Source organism: Cricetulus griseus, chromosome 2, assembly GCF_003668045.3.
Source record: "Cricetulus griseus strain 17A/GY chromosome 2, alternate assembly CriGri-PICRH-1.0, whole genome shotgun sequence".
NCBI lineage: Eukaryota > Metazoa > Chordata > Mammalia > Rodentia > Cricetidae > Cricetulus > Cricetulus griseus.
Window position 1 is genome coordinate 373,058,248 of NC_048595.1, and position 17,620 is coordinate 373,075,867.

Consider the following 17,620-nt stretch of genomic DNA (forward strand, 5'->3'; position numbering starts at 1 on the left):
CTCAAGTGTTTCAGCCACTTGAATGCTAAGATTTTAGATTTGACCCTACATATTAAATATAAATTGCACAAATTCACTAATTAAAAATCAGGTATTGGCAGAATGCACTTAAAAATCACTTCAAATACAATGAAAAGGTAAGTTGAAAATAAAAATATTTTTTTTTACACCAGAAGCTGGGTTTAGTGGTGCACATCATAATTCTAGCCACAGGAGATAGAAACAAGTCGATCTGTGTGAGTTCAAGGCCAGACTGCTCCAAGCCAGCCAGGATCACATAGTAAGAGTGTGTGTGTGTGTGTGTGTGTGTGTGTGTGTACACACATATCTACACACACATATATAAATATATAGAGGAATTAGAGAGCTGGCTCAGTGATTTGGAGTATGTGCTATTCTTCTAGGGGACCAAAGTTCTGTTCTTGGTGCCCATGTTAAGTGGCTCACAACAGCCTGTGGTTCCAGCTCCAGATAGCTCTGATGCCTCTGACCTCCATGAATACCTGCATTCATGTGCACACACCCTCACATAGACACACACAAGTATATATGATTAAAAATAAAGTGAAAACGGGCAGGTGGTGGTGGTGCACACCTTTAATCCCAGCACTCGGGAGGCAGAGGCCGAGGCAGGTGGATCTCTGTGAGTTTGAGACCAACCTAGTCTACAAGAGCTAGTTCCAGGACAGACCCCAAAAAGCTACACAGGGAAACCCTGTCTTGAAAAAAAGAAAAAAGTGAAAATGAAAAAATACGCATGTGGGGGGAGGGGTCTGGAGAGATGACTCAGTGGTTAAGAGCATTGGCTACACCCACAATGTAACTACACAATCTGTAACTACAGGTCCAGAGGATCCAATGCCTTCTTCTGGCCTCCAAGCATACTGCATGCATACAAGTGATGCACAGACATACATACAGGCAAAATGCTCAACGCACATACAATAAAAACAAAATTTCAATATACACACATACATGCACATGGAAAAAGGCTAGATCATACAGCTGATCTTTTGAAGAAAGGAATGGCCCTAACTCAATCTGAAAAGGAGGCTACAGAGCAAAGAAAGCAGGTGATGGGGGATGTCCTTCTATATATGTTTTTCTTATTGGTTGATGAGCAAAACACTGTTGGCCAATAAGGCAGGAAGATAGCTGGGACTAGGAGATGAGGAAAATTCTGGGGAAGGTAGGAAGAGAGAGTCGCCATGCAGACCACAAAGGAGTAGCAGGTCTGGACCCTTCTCGGGTAAAATAAGACCACATGGAAATACATAGATGTATAGAAATGGGTTAATAATTAAGACAATGCTGGCCAATAAGAAGCCCTAGTCATCAGCCAATGGTTTTATAGTTAATATAAGTGTCTGTGTGTTTATTTGGGGTCCAAGGGTGGCAGGACCAGCTGAGACAGAGAACTTTCATCAACAAGCAGGGCCAGAAGGCCTTATACAATGATTTAAGGTGACTGTCTAAATGCACACGCCCTACCTGGCATGCTTGCACTTGCCTGTAAATTCAGCACTGGAAAGCAGGAGCTTAAGAAGTGCCACAAGCTGCAGACTAGCCTCCTCTAAATAGTGAGTTCTAGACCAACACAGACACCCTGTCTCAACAAGCCCAACCTAATAAAGTAAAACCTAAAATGTATATGTACCAAACAAAAGAAATTTTCTTTAAAACAAACAAACAAAAAACCCTATTTTATGAGGATTAGTGTTGTGCCTAAATGTATGTATGTATACCATATGTATGCCCAGTACTTGCAAAGTCAAAAGACAGCATCAGATCCCCTGAAACTGGAGTTACAAATGATCATGAGCCAACACGTGGGTGCTGGGAATCAAGCCCAAGTCCAAGCAGCAAGAGCAGATGAGCCATCTCTTCAGCCCTACCAAAGAGCTATAGAGATGGCTCATCTGATAAAGTGCTTCCTGTACAATCATGAAGACCCTGAGATGGTCCCCACAAGTTACATTAAAAAGGTGGGCACAGCACATGCTCGTGATCTCAGTGCTAGGAAGGCAGGGACAGGAGGATCCTCAGGGTTTACCAATGTGGCCAAGTCATGAGCTCTAGTTTCAGTCAAAGGCCCCGTCTCAAAAATTAAGGTGAAGAGCAATTAAGGAAGACACTTGATGTCAAACTCTGGCCTTTAAGCAAGAATGTACATATGTGCACACATGCCAGAACACATATGCATGTGTATATACACAACAACCACAAAAAAATAACTGACATGAAGGAGAGATAAACAGAGTCATGAAAACTTGGTGTCTAGGGGCTAAGGATATAGCTTAATTGGCAGAATGCTTGCCTACCATGCACAAAGCCCAAGATTTTGGTCCCCCAAGCCACACAACTCAAGGCAGGGTGGCACACACCTGTAATCTCAGCTCTCTGGAAATAAAGGCAGGAAGAACAAATGTTCAAAGATCATCCTTAGCTACATATTGAGGTAGAAGTCGGGTTGGGCTACATGAAACATTGTCTCAAAAAAAAAAAAAAAAAAAAAAAAGAAAGAAAGAAAGAAAGAAAGAAAGAAAGGAGAAAGCTAGACAAAAACTCAGAAAGGATACAATACAGAACTCAAAACCATCTTTAGGACCAGCAAGATAGTTCAGCGGGTGAAAGAGCTTGATGACAGAAGCCTGGCCACTTAAGTTCAGTTCCTAGAACCGATGTGAAAGTGGAAAGGGAGCTGCCTCCCCAAAGTTGTCCTCTGGCTCCCACGTGTGCATCACAGCATATTCATGCCCCCGACCTCATTCTGTGTGTGTATAGAAGTGTGTGTGTACATATACACACATACATATATACATTTGTATATATGTATACACGCTCACACAATAATAACAAAGGAAACATTTTTTTTTTAAATCTTTCAATAGTAAAATCTGTTTTGGAATCACAGAATGTTTGACCCAACAAAAGAAAACATTTTTTTCCAGGGTACCACAGCCCCTCTCCTTTTTCCCTACATGGTGATGTTTGTTCCAGCCTAATGTTCTCACTCAACATAAGAAAACTGGCATTTGTGGCCCAACAAGTTTTGAAGCACAAATGGGGACAGACTGTAGTCACACCCCTGGGAAGCAAATAGATGTGAAGTTTGAATTTAGCCTTGGCTACATAGTGAGATTTTGTCACAAACAAACAAAAATGCAATTTAAAATCCTTATATAAGCTGGACATTGGTGGCGCACACCCTTAATCTCAGCACTCGGGAGGCAGAGGCAGTAGAACCTCTGTGAGTTCGAGACCTGCCTGGTCTACAAGAGCTAACTCCAGGACCGCCTCCAAAGCCACAAAGAAACCATGTCTCAAAAACAAAACAAAACAAAAACAAAAGAAACCAAATAAATAAATAAATAAATAAATAAACAAAAACCCTTACATAAATGACAATGAGGCTGCATTTACAGGTATAAGCACAAGCTGTTTCTAAATGAAGGTCAGCAACAAGCCACATGTTTTAGTCAGAAAACAGCAGCTAGGAAGGGAAGCTGGATCTCAAGGGTTGTACTTTCCCATCTGGTAAAAAATACTCAAGACAGACCATTCTCTGAGATAATAAAACAGGCCCAAAGAGCCAGGGGTGGTGGTAAGTGCCTTTAATCCCAGCACTCAGGGGACAGAGACAGACAGATCTCTGAGTTTGAGGCCAGCCTGGTCTACAGAGTTCCATGACAGCCAAAGCTACACAGAGGAACCCTGTCTCGAAAAACCCCAAACAAATCCTTAGAAACTGAAACAGCTGGCGATGTAATGTAGCTTAGTGTAGAGCATTTGCCTAGCATGTGAGTTCAAACTGGATGGAGATAGGGGCAGAGATTAATACTAAAATTATACAGAGTATATTCTTTACTATGAGGGGATCAAATCAAGGTCAGACAGACAACAAGAAACATTTCTAGATTCCTGGAAATGGAACAGCACACTTCTGAATAACCCATGGTTCAGAAAGCAGCAGCCACAGAGACAGAAGCCCCGAGGGAGAGCACATAACCACAGTGCTAGGGACACAGCTAACTAAACGTGTACAAAATGGAAAACTTCACAGTACTCTAAGCTCCCACTTCAAGAACCTAGAGGAAAGGGGCAAAATAAATGCCAAGCAAGCAGAAATAAGAAATAAAAATACCAAAAAGCAATGAATTCAAAAAGTGAAAAAACACCAATAGAGAAAAATCAATGAAACAGCAGGGCTGTTCTGTGAAAACACCAAAAAGTATTTCTAGAAAACACACTTTCAGTATCAGGAATGAAATGCTTGTTAAACCCTGGACACCAACACATAATTAGGAAATACTTCAATTACACACACTTTTGACAACTTAGACGAAACTGACTGATTTCTAGGAAAGCTTTCCTCTGACATAGACTATCCCAGAGCACTGACTAAAAATACCTCTCCAGAAAGAGCCTCGGACTTCAGACCGTAGGTTTCACTGGTGAGTTCTACCAAACCATTTAACAAAGAATTTAGCACTGATTTATTTTTCTCAACTGTTCCTAACTGGAAAGAAGGACATATTTCTGAACTTCTCCCATAAGATCAGCATTACCTTGGAACAACAGCATCACACTTCATAAGACGCCCCAGGCTAGCATCATGCTCAGTGACAGAGAAAGCAAGAGGAGGGATGTACACTTTGCCACTTTTATTCAGCACAGTAGTGACTTTCCAGCCAGAACAACTAGGCAAGGAAAAAACAAAAAGCCTTCAGATTGAAATGGGAGCAGTAACATTTTGTCTGTTTTCGGATGACAGATCTTATGCTTTAAAAATCCCAAGAAACCCATTAAAATTATCAGTGTTAACAAATAAGTTCACAAATAAGGTGGGGAGGATGTCCTGATTATGGAAATGTGAAGCTGACCAGTCACCATGGAACACAGTTTGGCAGGTTTACAAAAAGACAAATAGAGGATTGACATACAGCCCAGCAAGAAAATAAAAGCAGGTTACTTGTGTGCTAGTGTTCATTATAGTATCATTCATAACAGCCAAAGGTGGCACTAACCCACCTCTATTTACAGACATGTAGGGATGAACAGAAGAATGCCGGCATGCATGGGATGGAATATTACGTAGCCATAAAAAGGAATGAAGTTCTTATATATGTTGCAACATGAACTCTGAAAACACTATGCTAAGAAAAAGAACCTAGATGCCACACACAGAGGAACAAACACTACCTAACTTTATCATATGAAAAACGCCAGACAAGGCTGCCGGTAGTTGGGAGGAGATGACAGTTGCTTCTTAATGTATTTGTAGTATTTCAGTTTGGGATGCTGAAAAACTTTTGAACTCTTTTACAGTGGTGGTGATTGCAGATTACTGTGAACATTTCTTTACTTCTGAGACAGGTCTTGCTGTATGACCCTGGCTGGCCTGGTACTCAGTATGTAGATCAGACTGGGCATAAACTTGTATTGATCTTCCTACCTCTTCATCCCAAGTGCTGGGATTAAAGGTGTGTACCGTGGCTCAATATTGTAAATTTAATTAATGACAAAGTTGTTGCCTTAAGAATGGATAATAAGATAATGAGCACTGCTATATATGATTGGTTCCACAGTTCTGGGATTCACACTAAATGCTAGGCAGGTGTGTCACCATGGAGTCACATCCCAGCTTTGTATCACAATTTTTCTTTTTCATTTCAAGCTAAACCAAACCAAACCAAACGTGAGCAATGAGGGCTTATTTCTATGGTGGGGTACTTGCCTAGTGTGCATGAAGCCCTAGGCTCAAGCACAAGCACTTCAAAGAAACAAAAACTAATACACCAAGAGCTGTAACCTTGAAGCAGTGAGCAGCGTGCTTTGAGAGTTACATCTCAATGGATGCCATTTCCTCTAAAGCCTCCACATTCAGAGGGAAAGGAAGACAGGTTAGGACATCATGTGAGGAATATCTTCACTACATAAAGACACACATGATAAGCAAATCAACAACAGCAAGTCCAGAGAGGACATGGCAGCCTGCACAAGAGGCAATTATCACATAGTTCTTTTTACCATCACAGCCCCACGTGGGAGGCAGAGCCCTCATCTCTAGAAAAAGAAGCATCTCAAGTGGTTAAGACCTATGCAGGTCATGGCTACAAGTGGCAAGGCAGGTTGGATTGGAGTCTGACCCCTTACCCATAACCACCACACCACAATTAGTGGAGTCAGAAGTACCAAATATAAGAGCTCTCTGTGGTCATAGATGGAAGATAGGTTCTTCATTCAACAAGGGCAAAATGAAAGGGCTGCACACAAAAATAAAGATTTGAGCTGATTGAAGGACTCCTCCTCCCAAGGCACAGGGAATATATATGGCAACAGGCAGGAAAGCCAAAGATGCTATGGGAGGACTCAGTGTGCTTCAGTAGTCAAGAAGGTTAGAGGATAGATTATACAGAGAACTGAAACCTAATAGTCAGGGGCCCTGGATGGGCCTAAGCACAGGCAGGAGATGGCAGAGCAGGAGGCTGTATAGTGGAGAGAGGAGGAAGAAGCTGGGACACATGCACACACAGAATCTTCACACACAATCACATACACATGAATGGATGGTGCCCAAAAGCACACACACATATCTCAAGTGCACAGGTATACACATACAGAGAACAGATTCACCAGCTTTGTGCCCTGGGGGACATGTACACAAAATTGTCATGATCTAAGGAGATAGCATGCTGAGGCAAAGGTGGCATCACACCTGTCAAGTGATCAAAGTGTACCTTGGGTCACAACCAGGAGTGGGAGGGAGAGTCACAGGGCCACACTTGCCACTTCCTACCCTAGTGTGAGGCTACACAAGACCCCGACAGTGAGAGGCATTCTACAAAACAATCACCAACCTGCCATCACCAATCTGTCCTCAATCCAGAAGAGCTGGCCTGCCAGCTGGCAGAGGCTACCCCGAGTGGTAAGACCCAGAGCAGCCCCATGGCCCCCCAAAAAGGAAGGAGCAGAGACTTAGTCCCAGCCTAAATTATTCAAAAGGAAAGGGAACATGCCTCTTTAACAAGCCCTGGCTTTATGAAGCAAGGTTAACAGTTTCACTTGATTCAGTGGAATATTATAAACTCTCTAGGGCCCATTTGAGGACTTCTACTTCAGGCGCAAGGTGACGACTCAGCACTTTTTATATTATTTAGAGAATAAAATTAACCCTCACAGGCCCAGACTGCTACCTCCCCTCCCGTTGGATCTGGCCTGCTCAGCGCTTTCCCCCATATATAATTACAAGCTGCTATCCATCATGCGGCAGGGACGCAGCGCTGACACGCAGAAAGGGACGCAGTAAGCACTTCCACTAATAGAAGCAGGACTTAAATATCGCTCTGATATCTTCATTTAAATTGGAATATTTTACAATAATCAGCTGCAGCCTCCACGGGGTCCTGCCCCTCACCTGGGCCAGTGCCTAGAAGTGCCCCTGCCAGGGCCTGCCAGTCCCCACCTCCCCGGAAGGGCTTCCTTGCCAGGGATGAGCCTTTCAAGGTGACCCGACAGCTCCTGTGGAGCTCATGTTGTCAGTAGCAATACAGAAACATCAGTAGCTCGGGAAGTCACTCTTGTGTCCTCCCTGCAAGGGAGTCTTAAGCCACTTTGGTGGGTGGGTGGGATAAAAGGCAGAAAGCATTAAAGGTTCAAGCAACTTTAGAGGGCTGTACCCAGGTAGGATGGGACACATACACCGTGCTTCTGGTGCCCCTGTGATGTGACGCTCATAGGGCTAGCCTGCCACATGGGCCTTAAGGGTTCTTGGAATAGAGGCTGGCCTTGCACCGACATAGCCCACACTGCCTGCTGGCTTTGACTGAACTTCTCTGGCAAGGCTGGGAGTGAGGGGGATCCACAGACAGGAAAGACAGAAAATGAGCTTTCCATGAGCCCCTAAGTTGTGTGTCATGGCTTTTCTTTAGGATGCCGGGGACTAAAGGTCCCTCTCCAAGAGTCCCTTGCCATGCTCAGGCCCACCTTAAGCACAGAGCCCCATTGTGAGCAGCTCAGGTTTGGGAGACTTGGAAAAGAGAACTAGATCCCTCCTGTAGCTCTCCTGTAGCTGGGCAGTTGGTAAGATCATGTTAGCTCAGCTATGAGGAGTTTCCCATCAGAGCCAACAGGTATGACTGAGCTGCCTGGGCAGCCAGATAGATAGTCTTGGACATCTAGGAAGAGGCAGCATTCTAGTTACCCAATGATATGGTGCCAGCCCTCTTAACCATTTCCGAACCATAACTCTGCATTGGGTACCTCCAATGGGATATGCAATCCAGCCTTGGGTCACTCTTACCTGCACCTAACCCACAGCAACCTCCACAGGTTTTGCTGCACTTCTGAGTCATTTGTGAGATGGATGGAATTACAGTAACCTTTACCTTAAGGCTATGCAAAACTACAGAAGTCAATGCAGAAAGTAACAAAGACTGCTTAACAACCTGTCCCGTGCCCACCTGCAGCCCCCTCACCTTTGCACCCAGTGGACAATAGCCTTTGAGAAAGTCACTGCAGACTTCAGCCTTGCGGGACACATACACGTGGCTGTAAGGACAGTTGCTGTTGCTGCAGATCCCCTTCAGAAAGTAGGAACACACAGGCATCTGTGGGAGGGAGAAAGGTGAGGGCCCAAAAGTCTATGCCTCTGCACCACACCCATACTACAAGTAAATACCAGGACTTGCCGGCCTGAGAGGGTCCCACAGCTGGACCACAGCCACTCAGATCCTTCCTGAAGACCCTCACCACAGTCTTAGGAGGGAGAAATGGACACAAAGCTGGGTATAATGGCACACACCATTAATTCCAACATTTGGGAAGCAGAGACATGAATCTTTGTGAGTTTCAGGCCAGCCTGATCTACATAGTAAGCTCAAGACTAGCCAGAGCTGTATAGTGAGATTCTGGGGGGAAAACAAACAAACAACAACAACCCCTCAAGGAATGAACATACAATGCTGGCCATCAGCAGCTGAGGTTCAGGGAACTACTTCCCAAACCAAACCTCTGCTTCCCTGGTCTGCTCTAACTCTGTCCAAATGAAGATATGGAGCTAAGCAGTCTGTAGCAGTGGCTTTTCCTAAGTGTGCGATTCCCTACCCATGAACACAGTAAACAGAGTTCCTAACCACCAACCCAAGGCCTGGTATATCTTGGGAGCCCTGGGACATAGCCCTGCTATCTAAGTGGTGCAGACTTGGAGCTGGACATCCAGTGTACCAGGTCAGGTACTGCCACATGGTAGCACTAAGGCCTATCCCATCAGTATGTTGGAGCAAGAAGTCTGGACCCACCCTAGCAGCTGTGGGTAGACAGGCCTGGGCAAGTGATTCAGCCCAGGAGCTAGATATATACCCTGTTCCTTTCTCAGCAAGGAACCCTGATGACTGCTGGCTACAACTGCTACTTGTTACTACCATGTGTGCCTGGAGGGGAAGATGGGCAACCAACCCCAAGATGAGCAAAACCTACAGCACAGAACCTGGGTTGAGACCACCAGGGAAGAGGCTACCTCTGAATTTTCCAGGTAACTTTGCTCCTTCCCCTTCCATGGGCCAACCATCAGCCCTTCCTGGACTGTTTGGAGAATGGGCATTGGCACTGTCCTTGCCTAGCACATCCTCCTCAGCCCTCCATCACTCATATCTTAAAGTGCACATCTCAGCCTGCTGACAGATGTCCCACACTTGCACTAACAGTGGTCTAAGGAGTACTTTCCTCACCCAAGGAATCCATGGGCTTTAAAAAGTCACTTTTCTGGGGCAAGGTGGGAAAAGGGAAGGCAGGAATCTGTCTGAGGGAAGACAAGGAAGATAAGGCTGGGGTAGCAGCCCTGGAGTAGAGAGAGGAGGGGAAATCAAAGAAACAAAGGGTGATTTACTGAGCAAGAGTTTATTTTTAATTGTCTTTTAACTGCAGCCACAGAGGGGAGAGGGGTTGGGGGCCCTGTTTGGGCTGGCGGTGGTGAAGCTGTAGACAATTCCCTTAATGTGGTTTTTGATATAGAGCCCAAATTAGCTCTAATAAAAAGGGATAATAAAGCCAACTCTTGCACCAAACAGAGCTCCTCCTGGCTGTCAGAGCGGGGCCGTTACCAAGAGGAAACTGCGTTCTCATTTCAATTAACCTTGTTTGCACCCCGCCACGTCCACACAAATAACAATAACATTAATTCAGGGCGCTGGTGCGGCCCACACATTAGACAGCTTGGAGTGCGCACGGGCTCTGGAGCTGGCGCTTAATGAACCTGAAACTCGACGTGAATTTCCAAATTGCTCACGACAGAGTTTCGAAGCTCGATTAGGGAGAAAAATGCTGATTCTCTCCAAGCTTCTCAAGGGGAAAAGCTGTTGGAGCAGCAGCAGGTTTCACCCACCCACCTCCTCTGCAACGTGGCCTTTGCCCCAGGCCCTTCCTCACACGTATGGCCATTTTCTCAGAGGTCAGTGGGTATAGGTAAGGCCAGATGGTCTGTGGCCCTGACTGCAGTGCTCTCAGTCCTTCCAGGCTGGGGCACACCTGAGCATTGCAATCTTGGCTGTGCTGCCATGGCTCTTCTTGACCACTACTCCATCCATGGTAGTCTTGGATCTTGGGACAGGAGGCAGGTTAAGACCTTGGCCTCATACTCTAGGGGCATCTATGAGGCTTCCCACCCCTGTTCCTGCACTGGGGATGGGAAGCAGCTTGACACTGTTATAGGACTTGGGGCAATGGTGACAGGAGAAGGGAGACTCTTTTTTTCCTTTGGTTTTTCAAGACAGGGTTTCTCTGTATTGCTTTGGAGTCTATCCTGGAACTCACTCTATAGACCAGGCTGGCCTTGAACTCACAGAGATCCACCTGCCTCTGCCTCCTGAGTGCTGGGATTAAAGGTGTGCGCCACCAACACCCGGCTGAGAAGGGAGACTCTTATATGTGATATGTTGGGACTCCAGGTCTGGGGCTGCTTCCAGCAGGAGGAAAAGGCAGCACAACACAGCCAGGACATGGGAGTAAAGGGAAGAGCTGGAGGAGTACTTGAGCTCACAGACACTGGAGGTGGGAGCTGCTAACTTAAGACCAAGGAAAACTATGAAGTACAATCTGTCTGGAGGCTGGATGGCACCCAAGAATGTCTGGAAGAGCAGGCCTGCTGACCACACAGCACTCACCTTCTCCTTGGACACATGGTGAGAGAAAGGGCAGGACCCATCTGTCTTCTTGCATGTGCCTCGGACAAATCTGCAGCATGGGATAGGAAGGTTTGGGGAGGGCTGGCGCCAGGTTTTGCCACTAACCCCCCAAGTTGTCAGTAAGGCTGGGCAGGGCACCTGGTGCACACGGCCACCTTCTCAGGGTCATGGATATAGGGGCAGCGCTCGCCACGGTTACACCTGCCAAAGCGGTTGTAATACATGCAGTACTCTCTCTTCTTCTCTTTCTTCTGCTTCGCCTGCCGGATAATGGCCAGGCTTCGCTGGACGGCCCGGCTATACACAGGGAGAGGTTTGTGAGTCCAAGAGTGAGCAGGGAGCCCCTACCTTCCCAGTGTCAAGGGACGCACCTGGCCAAGGAACGACTGCTGGTGGCAGGGTCCAGTCGTCCTACGAGGGAAAGAACAGGTCACATCAGACCACAGCCCAACTGTAGCCCTTACCAACCCTTCCCTGGCTGATTCACTCCTTCTTCCTGACAAACCATCTTCACAAAGCTCCTTCGAGCCCCTCAGAACTTAGCTCAGACATAGATGCTTTTTCCAGGGGCCCTTCTTTCTGGAAACACAGCATCAAGAGTGGGGCACTGCTGGGCCTTGTGTCTTGAGGGTGGGCAGTCTTGAATCCAGCATGTCAGGGACAAGGATTGGGAACAGCCTACCAGCTCCTGATGTCTCCAACCAGCTAGGCTCCCTAAAATCAACTTGGTGCTTGCTGGTTCCCTACTGGCTTTCCAGTTTCCTGATCCTCTCAGTGCCCAGGCTCATGAGGCAGGTCCTTGGGCTGAGGAAGTAAGTAGCCCATGGACAAGTCTCTCTAGGCTCTGTCTTTGGCCTGGCTACCAAGGAGGCTACCACACAAATGGCAAAGGGTGATGGCACCTAACTTTGTAGAGCCTGGGAAGGAAACAGAGGGGGGTTGCTTATACCAGGGTGGGCAATATGGGCTTGGCTGTATAGGAGAGAAGTTGGTTCTTTAGACTTAAAGGATTGTTAAAAAAAGAAAGAGGAGGGGGAGGAGGAATGTAGGAAGGGAAGAGGAGAGAGAAGGGGAGGGAGGAGTGGAAGAGAGTAAGGAGAGGAAGAGGGGAGGGAAAAGAAGGGAGGATGGTGCAAGGAGGGAGAGGAAGGGGGAGGATGGGGGAGGGAAAGAGAGGAAAATGAAGGGAAGAGAGTGGAAGGAAGGAGATAAAGACAGGAGGGTGAGAGGAGGGAAGAGAAAAGAGGGGAGGATGAAGGGAGGAGGGTGGAAGGAGGGGGAGGAGGAGGGAGACGATGGGAAGGAGGAGGGAAAGAGAAGGGGAAGGAGGAGGAGGGGGGAGGAGGGGGAGAACAGAGAAGGAGGAGAAAGAATGTGTTGGCACAGCAGGAGCTACAACCTGCAGCACTGCACAGTGTCTGCAGACAATGGTGACTGTGTCCAGCTGGAGCTTGTGACTTCAAAGCCAGAAGGCTCTGTCTCATAGTCCTCAAACTCCAAAACATCAAATTCCAATTGGCCTTTCTGAGGTGACCAATGTGACAGGAAGACAATGGGATGGGAATGGGGCTCCCTAAGAATCCTGAGGCAGCCATGTGGGGGTTTGCCCAGGCTCACCACACAGTTTTGTCTGCCTTTTAAAGACACAGGCCAACCCCAGGATCACAGGACAGCAGGGCAGGGCCTTCTCAGGATGGCTTCCCCTGGTTCCTCAAATACACACATGACCCTTCCCAGACCAGATCCAATTTCCTACAGAGCAGCTGCTGAAATGGATACAGCATTAAGAGGCACAAGTGACATCACTCAGAAATTCTGAGGACCTGAGGTGATGACAAAGCCATCTAGGTTTTAAAAGGGGATGTTCTAATGTGCCCGAGCCTACATACCCAGGCCCTATTATGATCAGAGCACCCGTGACCTGCTCCTAGCAGGCTCCTCACTTCTTGTCCCAGACCCGCTTCAGTCCTTCATGCCTCACTAGCTGGAACTCATACCCTCTCCCTGGGCACCCTGTAAGCCACTTGGCCCTGAGTGTAGGGAGCTCCCCACACCCTTTAAAATCCTACCTGGACAGGAGTGGGTGGTAGCTGAACCTTGGTACCTTAGAGACGTTGGGCCCAAGACAAGATCAGGCTTGCTAGGGAAATCCTGTCTGCTGCTAGGAAGTGCCTGAGATATCTGTTAAATGAGCTGCAAGGCTAGATGTTACCCTCCCAGAGTTCTGTGGACTCTCTCATCAGAGGCTGCCCCACACTTAACCTCAATGCCCTTGGGTTTAAAAGGGGGAACCCACAGGGTCCCCATGGGAAGCAGGGGCTCTGTTGCATAGCTATGCAGGCTCAGGTAGTTGGGGCATAAACTAGGGCCTCAAGGTAGGGATAGGGAGCTGAGGGCACAGGAAGGACTACTGAGGAGAAAGCAATAAAAGGAAACAAAGGGTGGCAAGGGTCTTAGGGTGTGAGGAAGCAAGGAAGTATTTAGGGCCTCTATTTCTAGCAGAGGACACCTGTCCTTAGGGTGGCAGTGGAGTACTGTCCAGGTGGCACAGACACACACTCACACCTGCCAGTCTTTGTAACCAGTGACGTGCAATGTGATAGTCTGTCAATGAGCACTGGTTCCCGGGCTGTCGCCCAGCCTGCTGGTGACACTGGCACCATCTGCTCCCGGCTAGGGACACGTGGGCATCACGTGCCACCTGTCAGGACCTGGTAGGGAGCAGCTTTCTCATCTTTCCACTTTCTGCTTTTAAAAACAAATCAGTGTGGGGCTCACGGTGGGAGTTTTGACAAGGATGGAGGCACCTCTCCAAATGCTCTACAGTGTTAAAAATGCACATAAAGTAGCTGGCTTGTAAAAGAAGCAACCAGAGGTGTAAAAAGCTCAACGGCACAGCCCTGACCTGGGAGCGCAAGGTGCTGCTTCTGCTGTGTACTCTGGAGCACTTTCACTTCCTGGAGTTTCCCAAAATAAATACTGGCTCCCTCCAGCTCCACCCTTGTTTAGTGCCCTGTCTGTTCCCTGGTCCTCAAAGGGAGCTCATCTTTCGGGGAGGTCAAAGCCTCCTCAGCACTCGGCTATCACTTTGGCAGAGCCACCAGGCAAACAAGCAGCCATGCTAAGGTATCTGTCCCCAGTTCCATTGCTGAGCTATCAAGCTGCTGCCAGTAAGTTGGAACAAGGGCTTCCTAAAACCCAGGTCTACTCAGCTGAGAGTCTGCCAGGTCCAGGCAGGGCGTATTCAACAAAGGCACCTAGAGCTACAATCTTATAAAGCCAAAATGGCAGAGGAAGTCACAGTGAGGAACAGCAATGAGTAGGGTCTCCATGACCTGGTAGCTCTGCGCCCTTAGAGTGTAGCTGACAAGACTTCCTTGCATGCCCTTCTAATGTGACCTCTTGGTACCTAGGGAGGGGGAAGGCAGGGCACAAATAATTAGTTACAAAGAGCACACCTTTAATCTCAGCACTCAGGAGACAGAGGCAGGTGGACCGCTTCGAGTTTGAGGCCAGCCTGTCTACATAGTGAGTTCTAGGACAGCCGGATCTACATATTAGAAGGACCTCGTCTCAAAAAACAAACAAAAGAAAAGGTTACAGAGACCTCATTTGCTTAGGAACATATAGGTGGCTAGTCAGCAACAGAAAACTACAGATCATACCTGCCTCACTTTGGCCTGGAGGCCCTCAAGAAACCCTGTAGTCTAAAACTTCTGTCCTTCACAGAAGGGACTATCAGGCTCTTTGTGCTCTCAGCAAGTCCAGCCAACCTAGGACACAGGTCCCAGGCAAAAGTACAGGGCAAGGGTGCAGGAACTGGGGCATCTGAATAGCAGGTACACTTGGGAGAGTGGGCGGAACCTCAGAAAGCCAAGAAAGCCATTGCTAATGCTGACTGCATCCTTGAGGACATGGGGGTGGGGGGGTGGCCAAGAGAGGAGCTGGTGCCCCATCCTTCCTGTGAAGGAGTTGTACTTTATTGTTGAAGTCAAAGGTTTGCTGACACTAGAAAAGGAAATTTATTTCTTTAATTATGACTAGTGTAAGTGGGCTAGTCAGCAGTAGTGCACTGTTGGGAGCAATCTACCTTCCTCGCTGTTGGGTGGAGGTCATGGGGGGAGGGGGGTCCAGGCAGCAGGTGCTATCCAGCTCACTGGTCATCTCCCTTGGCTCAGAAGAAAGGGTGTGGTCTTGCCAGCCTGTGTCTTTCAATATGCCCCACATCCCAGCCCAAGGAGAGAAAAGGGCAAATTCCAGAAGTGTCCTAGAGTAGCTGCTTAGGTAGGTAGGTCAGGGACAGTGACAGCCCTGACTGGCAGCAGTTTGAAGCCTTGGCAAGAGAAAGGACAGGGGTAGAGGTAGTGGTAGAGAGGCCCTGGGGACTCCTACCCTGTTCTTATCACATGTTCCCTTAGACAGCTGGATGAATGGACACAGGCTCTAGGTGGCTGCTAGGGCACTGGGAAACAAGGCTGCAAGGACTTATGGGAGCAGAGATTCCCTCTTAGTTTGGTCTAGAGCAAAGAAAGAGGGCAAAAAGACCAGCCCAAAAGTAACAGGGATAGAATGTTCACAGCACAATGATGTGGAAGCTCTGTGTGTGGGAGACTGGCAGGTAGAGTCCACAGAACTCAGTACTTGGTCCCTGGATCACAGGAACAGACATACCACAATGAGAAGTGACAGGGAAGCAGCCAAGCCCTCTTTGTAGCTTAGAGCCCATCATCTCCCAGTGAAGGACACTTGACTATGAGAGGCCAAGATCAACACTGCAGCCTGCCTTGACAGAATTTACACTTCTCATCTCTACCTCCCCCGGATACTAGGGATGCAATAAGCTCAGGTGGTTAGTGTAGCCCCCTGCCCTAGGCCCATCCAGCCAGACACAGTGCAAATCAGGGCTCAGCTCAAGATGGCTAGTCCCAGTATCTGAGGACAGGACCATGTGGTAGTCACTGGGTGATGGTAGTCACTTTAGGGAGATGAGAGGATTTATTTCCCAGCCCAAGGTTCAGTACTAATCCTAAGCCTTGGTGCTTAGGATGTCTGGAATAGGAGACAGCTTTTAGAATATGAGACAGAGCAAAGCCACAGGAATAGGGAGACTACAGTGGGTACTGATGGGGAAGCTGGAGACCCAAGGGCATGTAAGAGTCAGGGCAGGAGCCCAGGCTACTCCCACAGTTCTCAAATGAGTTTACTAGGCTCTTCCACCCAAAGGAATAAGTGTCAGCAGCTAAGTTCCCTGGGCCTCTTGCCCAGAGAATAGCACCTGAACACTCTGGACATAAAGAACAGCTCTCAAGCACAGCCTGGCAGGGACACAGAGGAGCTGGCTGTCCCAGATGGGATATCCCTTGTATCTTCATGACCCTGGGATTGCCCTTGGCATTGCCTTCTCCCTGGTTGACAACTTCTCCTTTCAGCCCCTCTGGTGAGTGATTAGGACTGCTGGGCACAGCTGGGCCTCTGCAATCCCACCCAAAATCTTGCCATACATTTTGAAGGGCAAAGAATAGGGTAAAATTGGACTGAAACCAAAATACTTTTCCAGTTAATTTGTACAATAAGCACATCTAAAGCATGTCCTTCTCCTCAGCCTTTCCCCAGGTTGCAGGGGTTTGCAGCAGTGGTGGTGCCTGCCTCCAGATATGGTTGGTGAGGCATCACCAATGTGATTAGGGGTGCTGTGGCCCCAGGTGTTCGCTCACCCAGGCATGTTTACTATACCTGGCTCATCCTTTGTCCAAGAGCAAAACACAGGTGCTCCAGCATGGTCTCCCATAGAAAAGCTGGGCTGCTCAGCCAAGCAAGAGGCAAACACCACTCAGACTCCCAAGGGACACTAGGGCTGCATGGCCTCCCTCACTTTGGCTGCCCCTTCAGTTTCTCAAGGGACATCTCTTAAAGCTCTGTGCCTATCCAGTTCTCTGGGTGCATCCACTCTCTCAGACCCTGGCCTGAGAGCCCAGACAAAGTAAAGCACACTGGCATTCAGTGCTCATCTACTTCTCAAGCATGCCATCCTACCTGTGCGAAGGAGGACCCTATTACTATCACTGGGCCGGCTGCAGGTCTTGGAGAGCTTGTTGGCAGACACCTTGTAGAGAACCCCTCCTATGCAGCGGTAGCCTTTGTTGCGCCACTGAGGGGAACCAGGTGGGGCTTTCCCGCCTCCAGTGACGGTTGGACGCAGGCGGTTCAGTACCAGGGACCTACAGAGACAACATTTATTAGACACGACTCAGAATAAGCTATAGATTTGATGGTCAGTGCTAAACCCAGCCCGAAGCACTTGCTGTATAGGATACATTATAGATGGGTTTGCTGGGTATCTATGGTCCAGTTGCCAGGAGACTTCTGTCCCCTTACCTCTCATGGAGACACTTCCATAGCAGTAGCCAAGGACTTCTGACAAGGAGTCCCAAGGCACAGTA

The 17,620-nt window shown here is 47.9% G+C and overlaps 1 protein-coding gene across 6 annotated transcripts in view; it reads right to left on the bottom strand.

The window, feature by feature from the left end:
* Positions 1-17,620, bottom strand: part of Zc3h3 (zinc finger CCCH-type containing 3) — a 97,755-nt gene that overhangs the window by 12,680 nt on the left and 67,455 nt on the right. For all 6 annotated transcript variants that reach the window (XM_027403849.2, XM_027403851.1, XM_027403850.2 and 3 more), the window contains 5 exons: positions 17,214-17,398; positions 11,552-11,591; positions 11,319-11,477; positions 11,160-11,229; positions 8,478-8,609 (listed from right to left, as the gene is read on the bottom strand). In XM_027403849.2, coding sequence (XP_027259650.1) covers positions 8,478-8,609; positions 11,160-11,229; positions 11,319-11,477; positions 11,552-11,591; positions 17,214-17,398 — 586 coding nt within the window. The remainder of the gene's footprint in view (positions 1-8,477; positions 8,610-11,159; positions 11,230-11,318; positions 11,478-11,551; positions 11,592-17,213; positions 17,399-17,620) is intronic.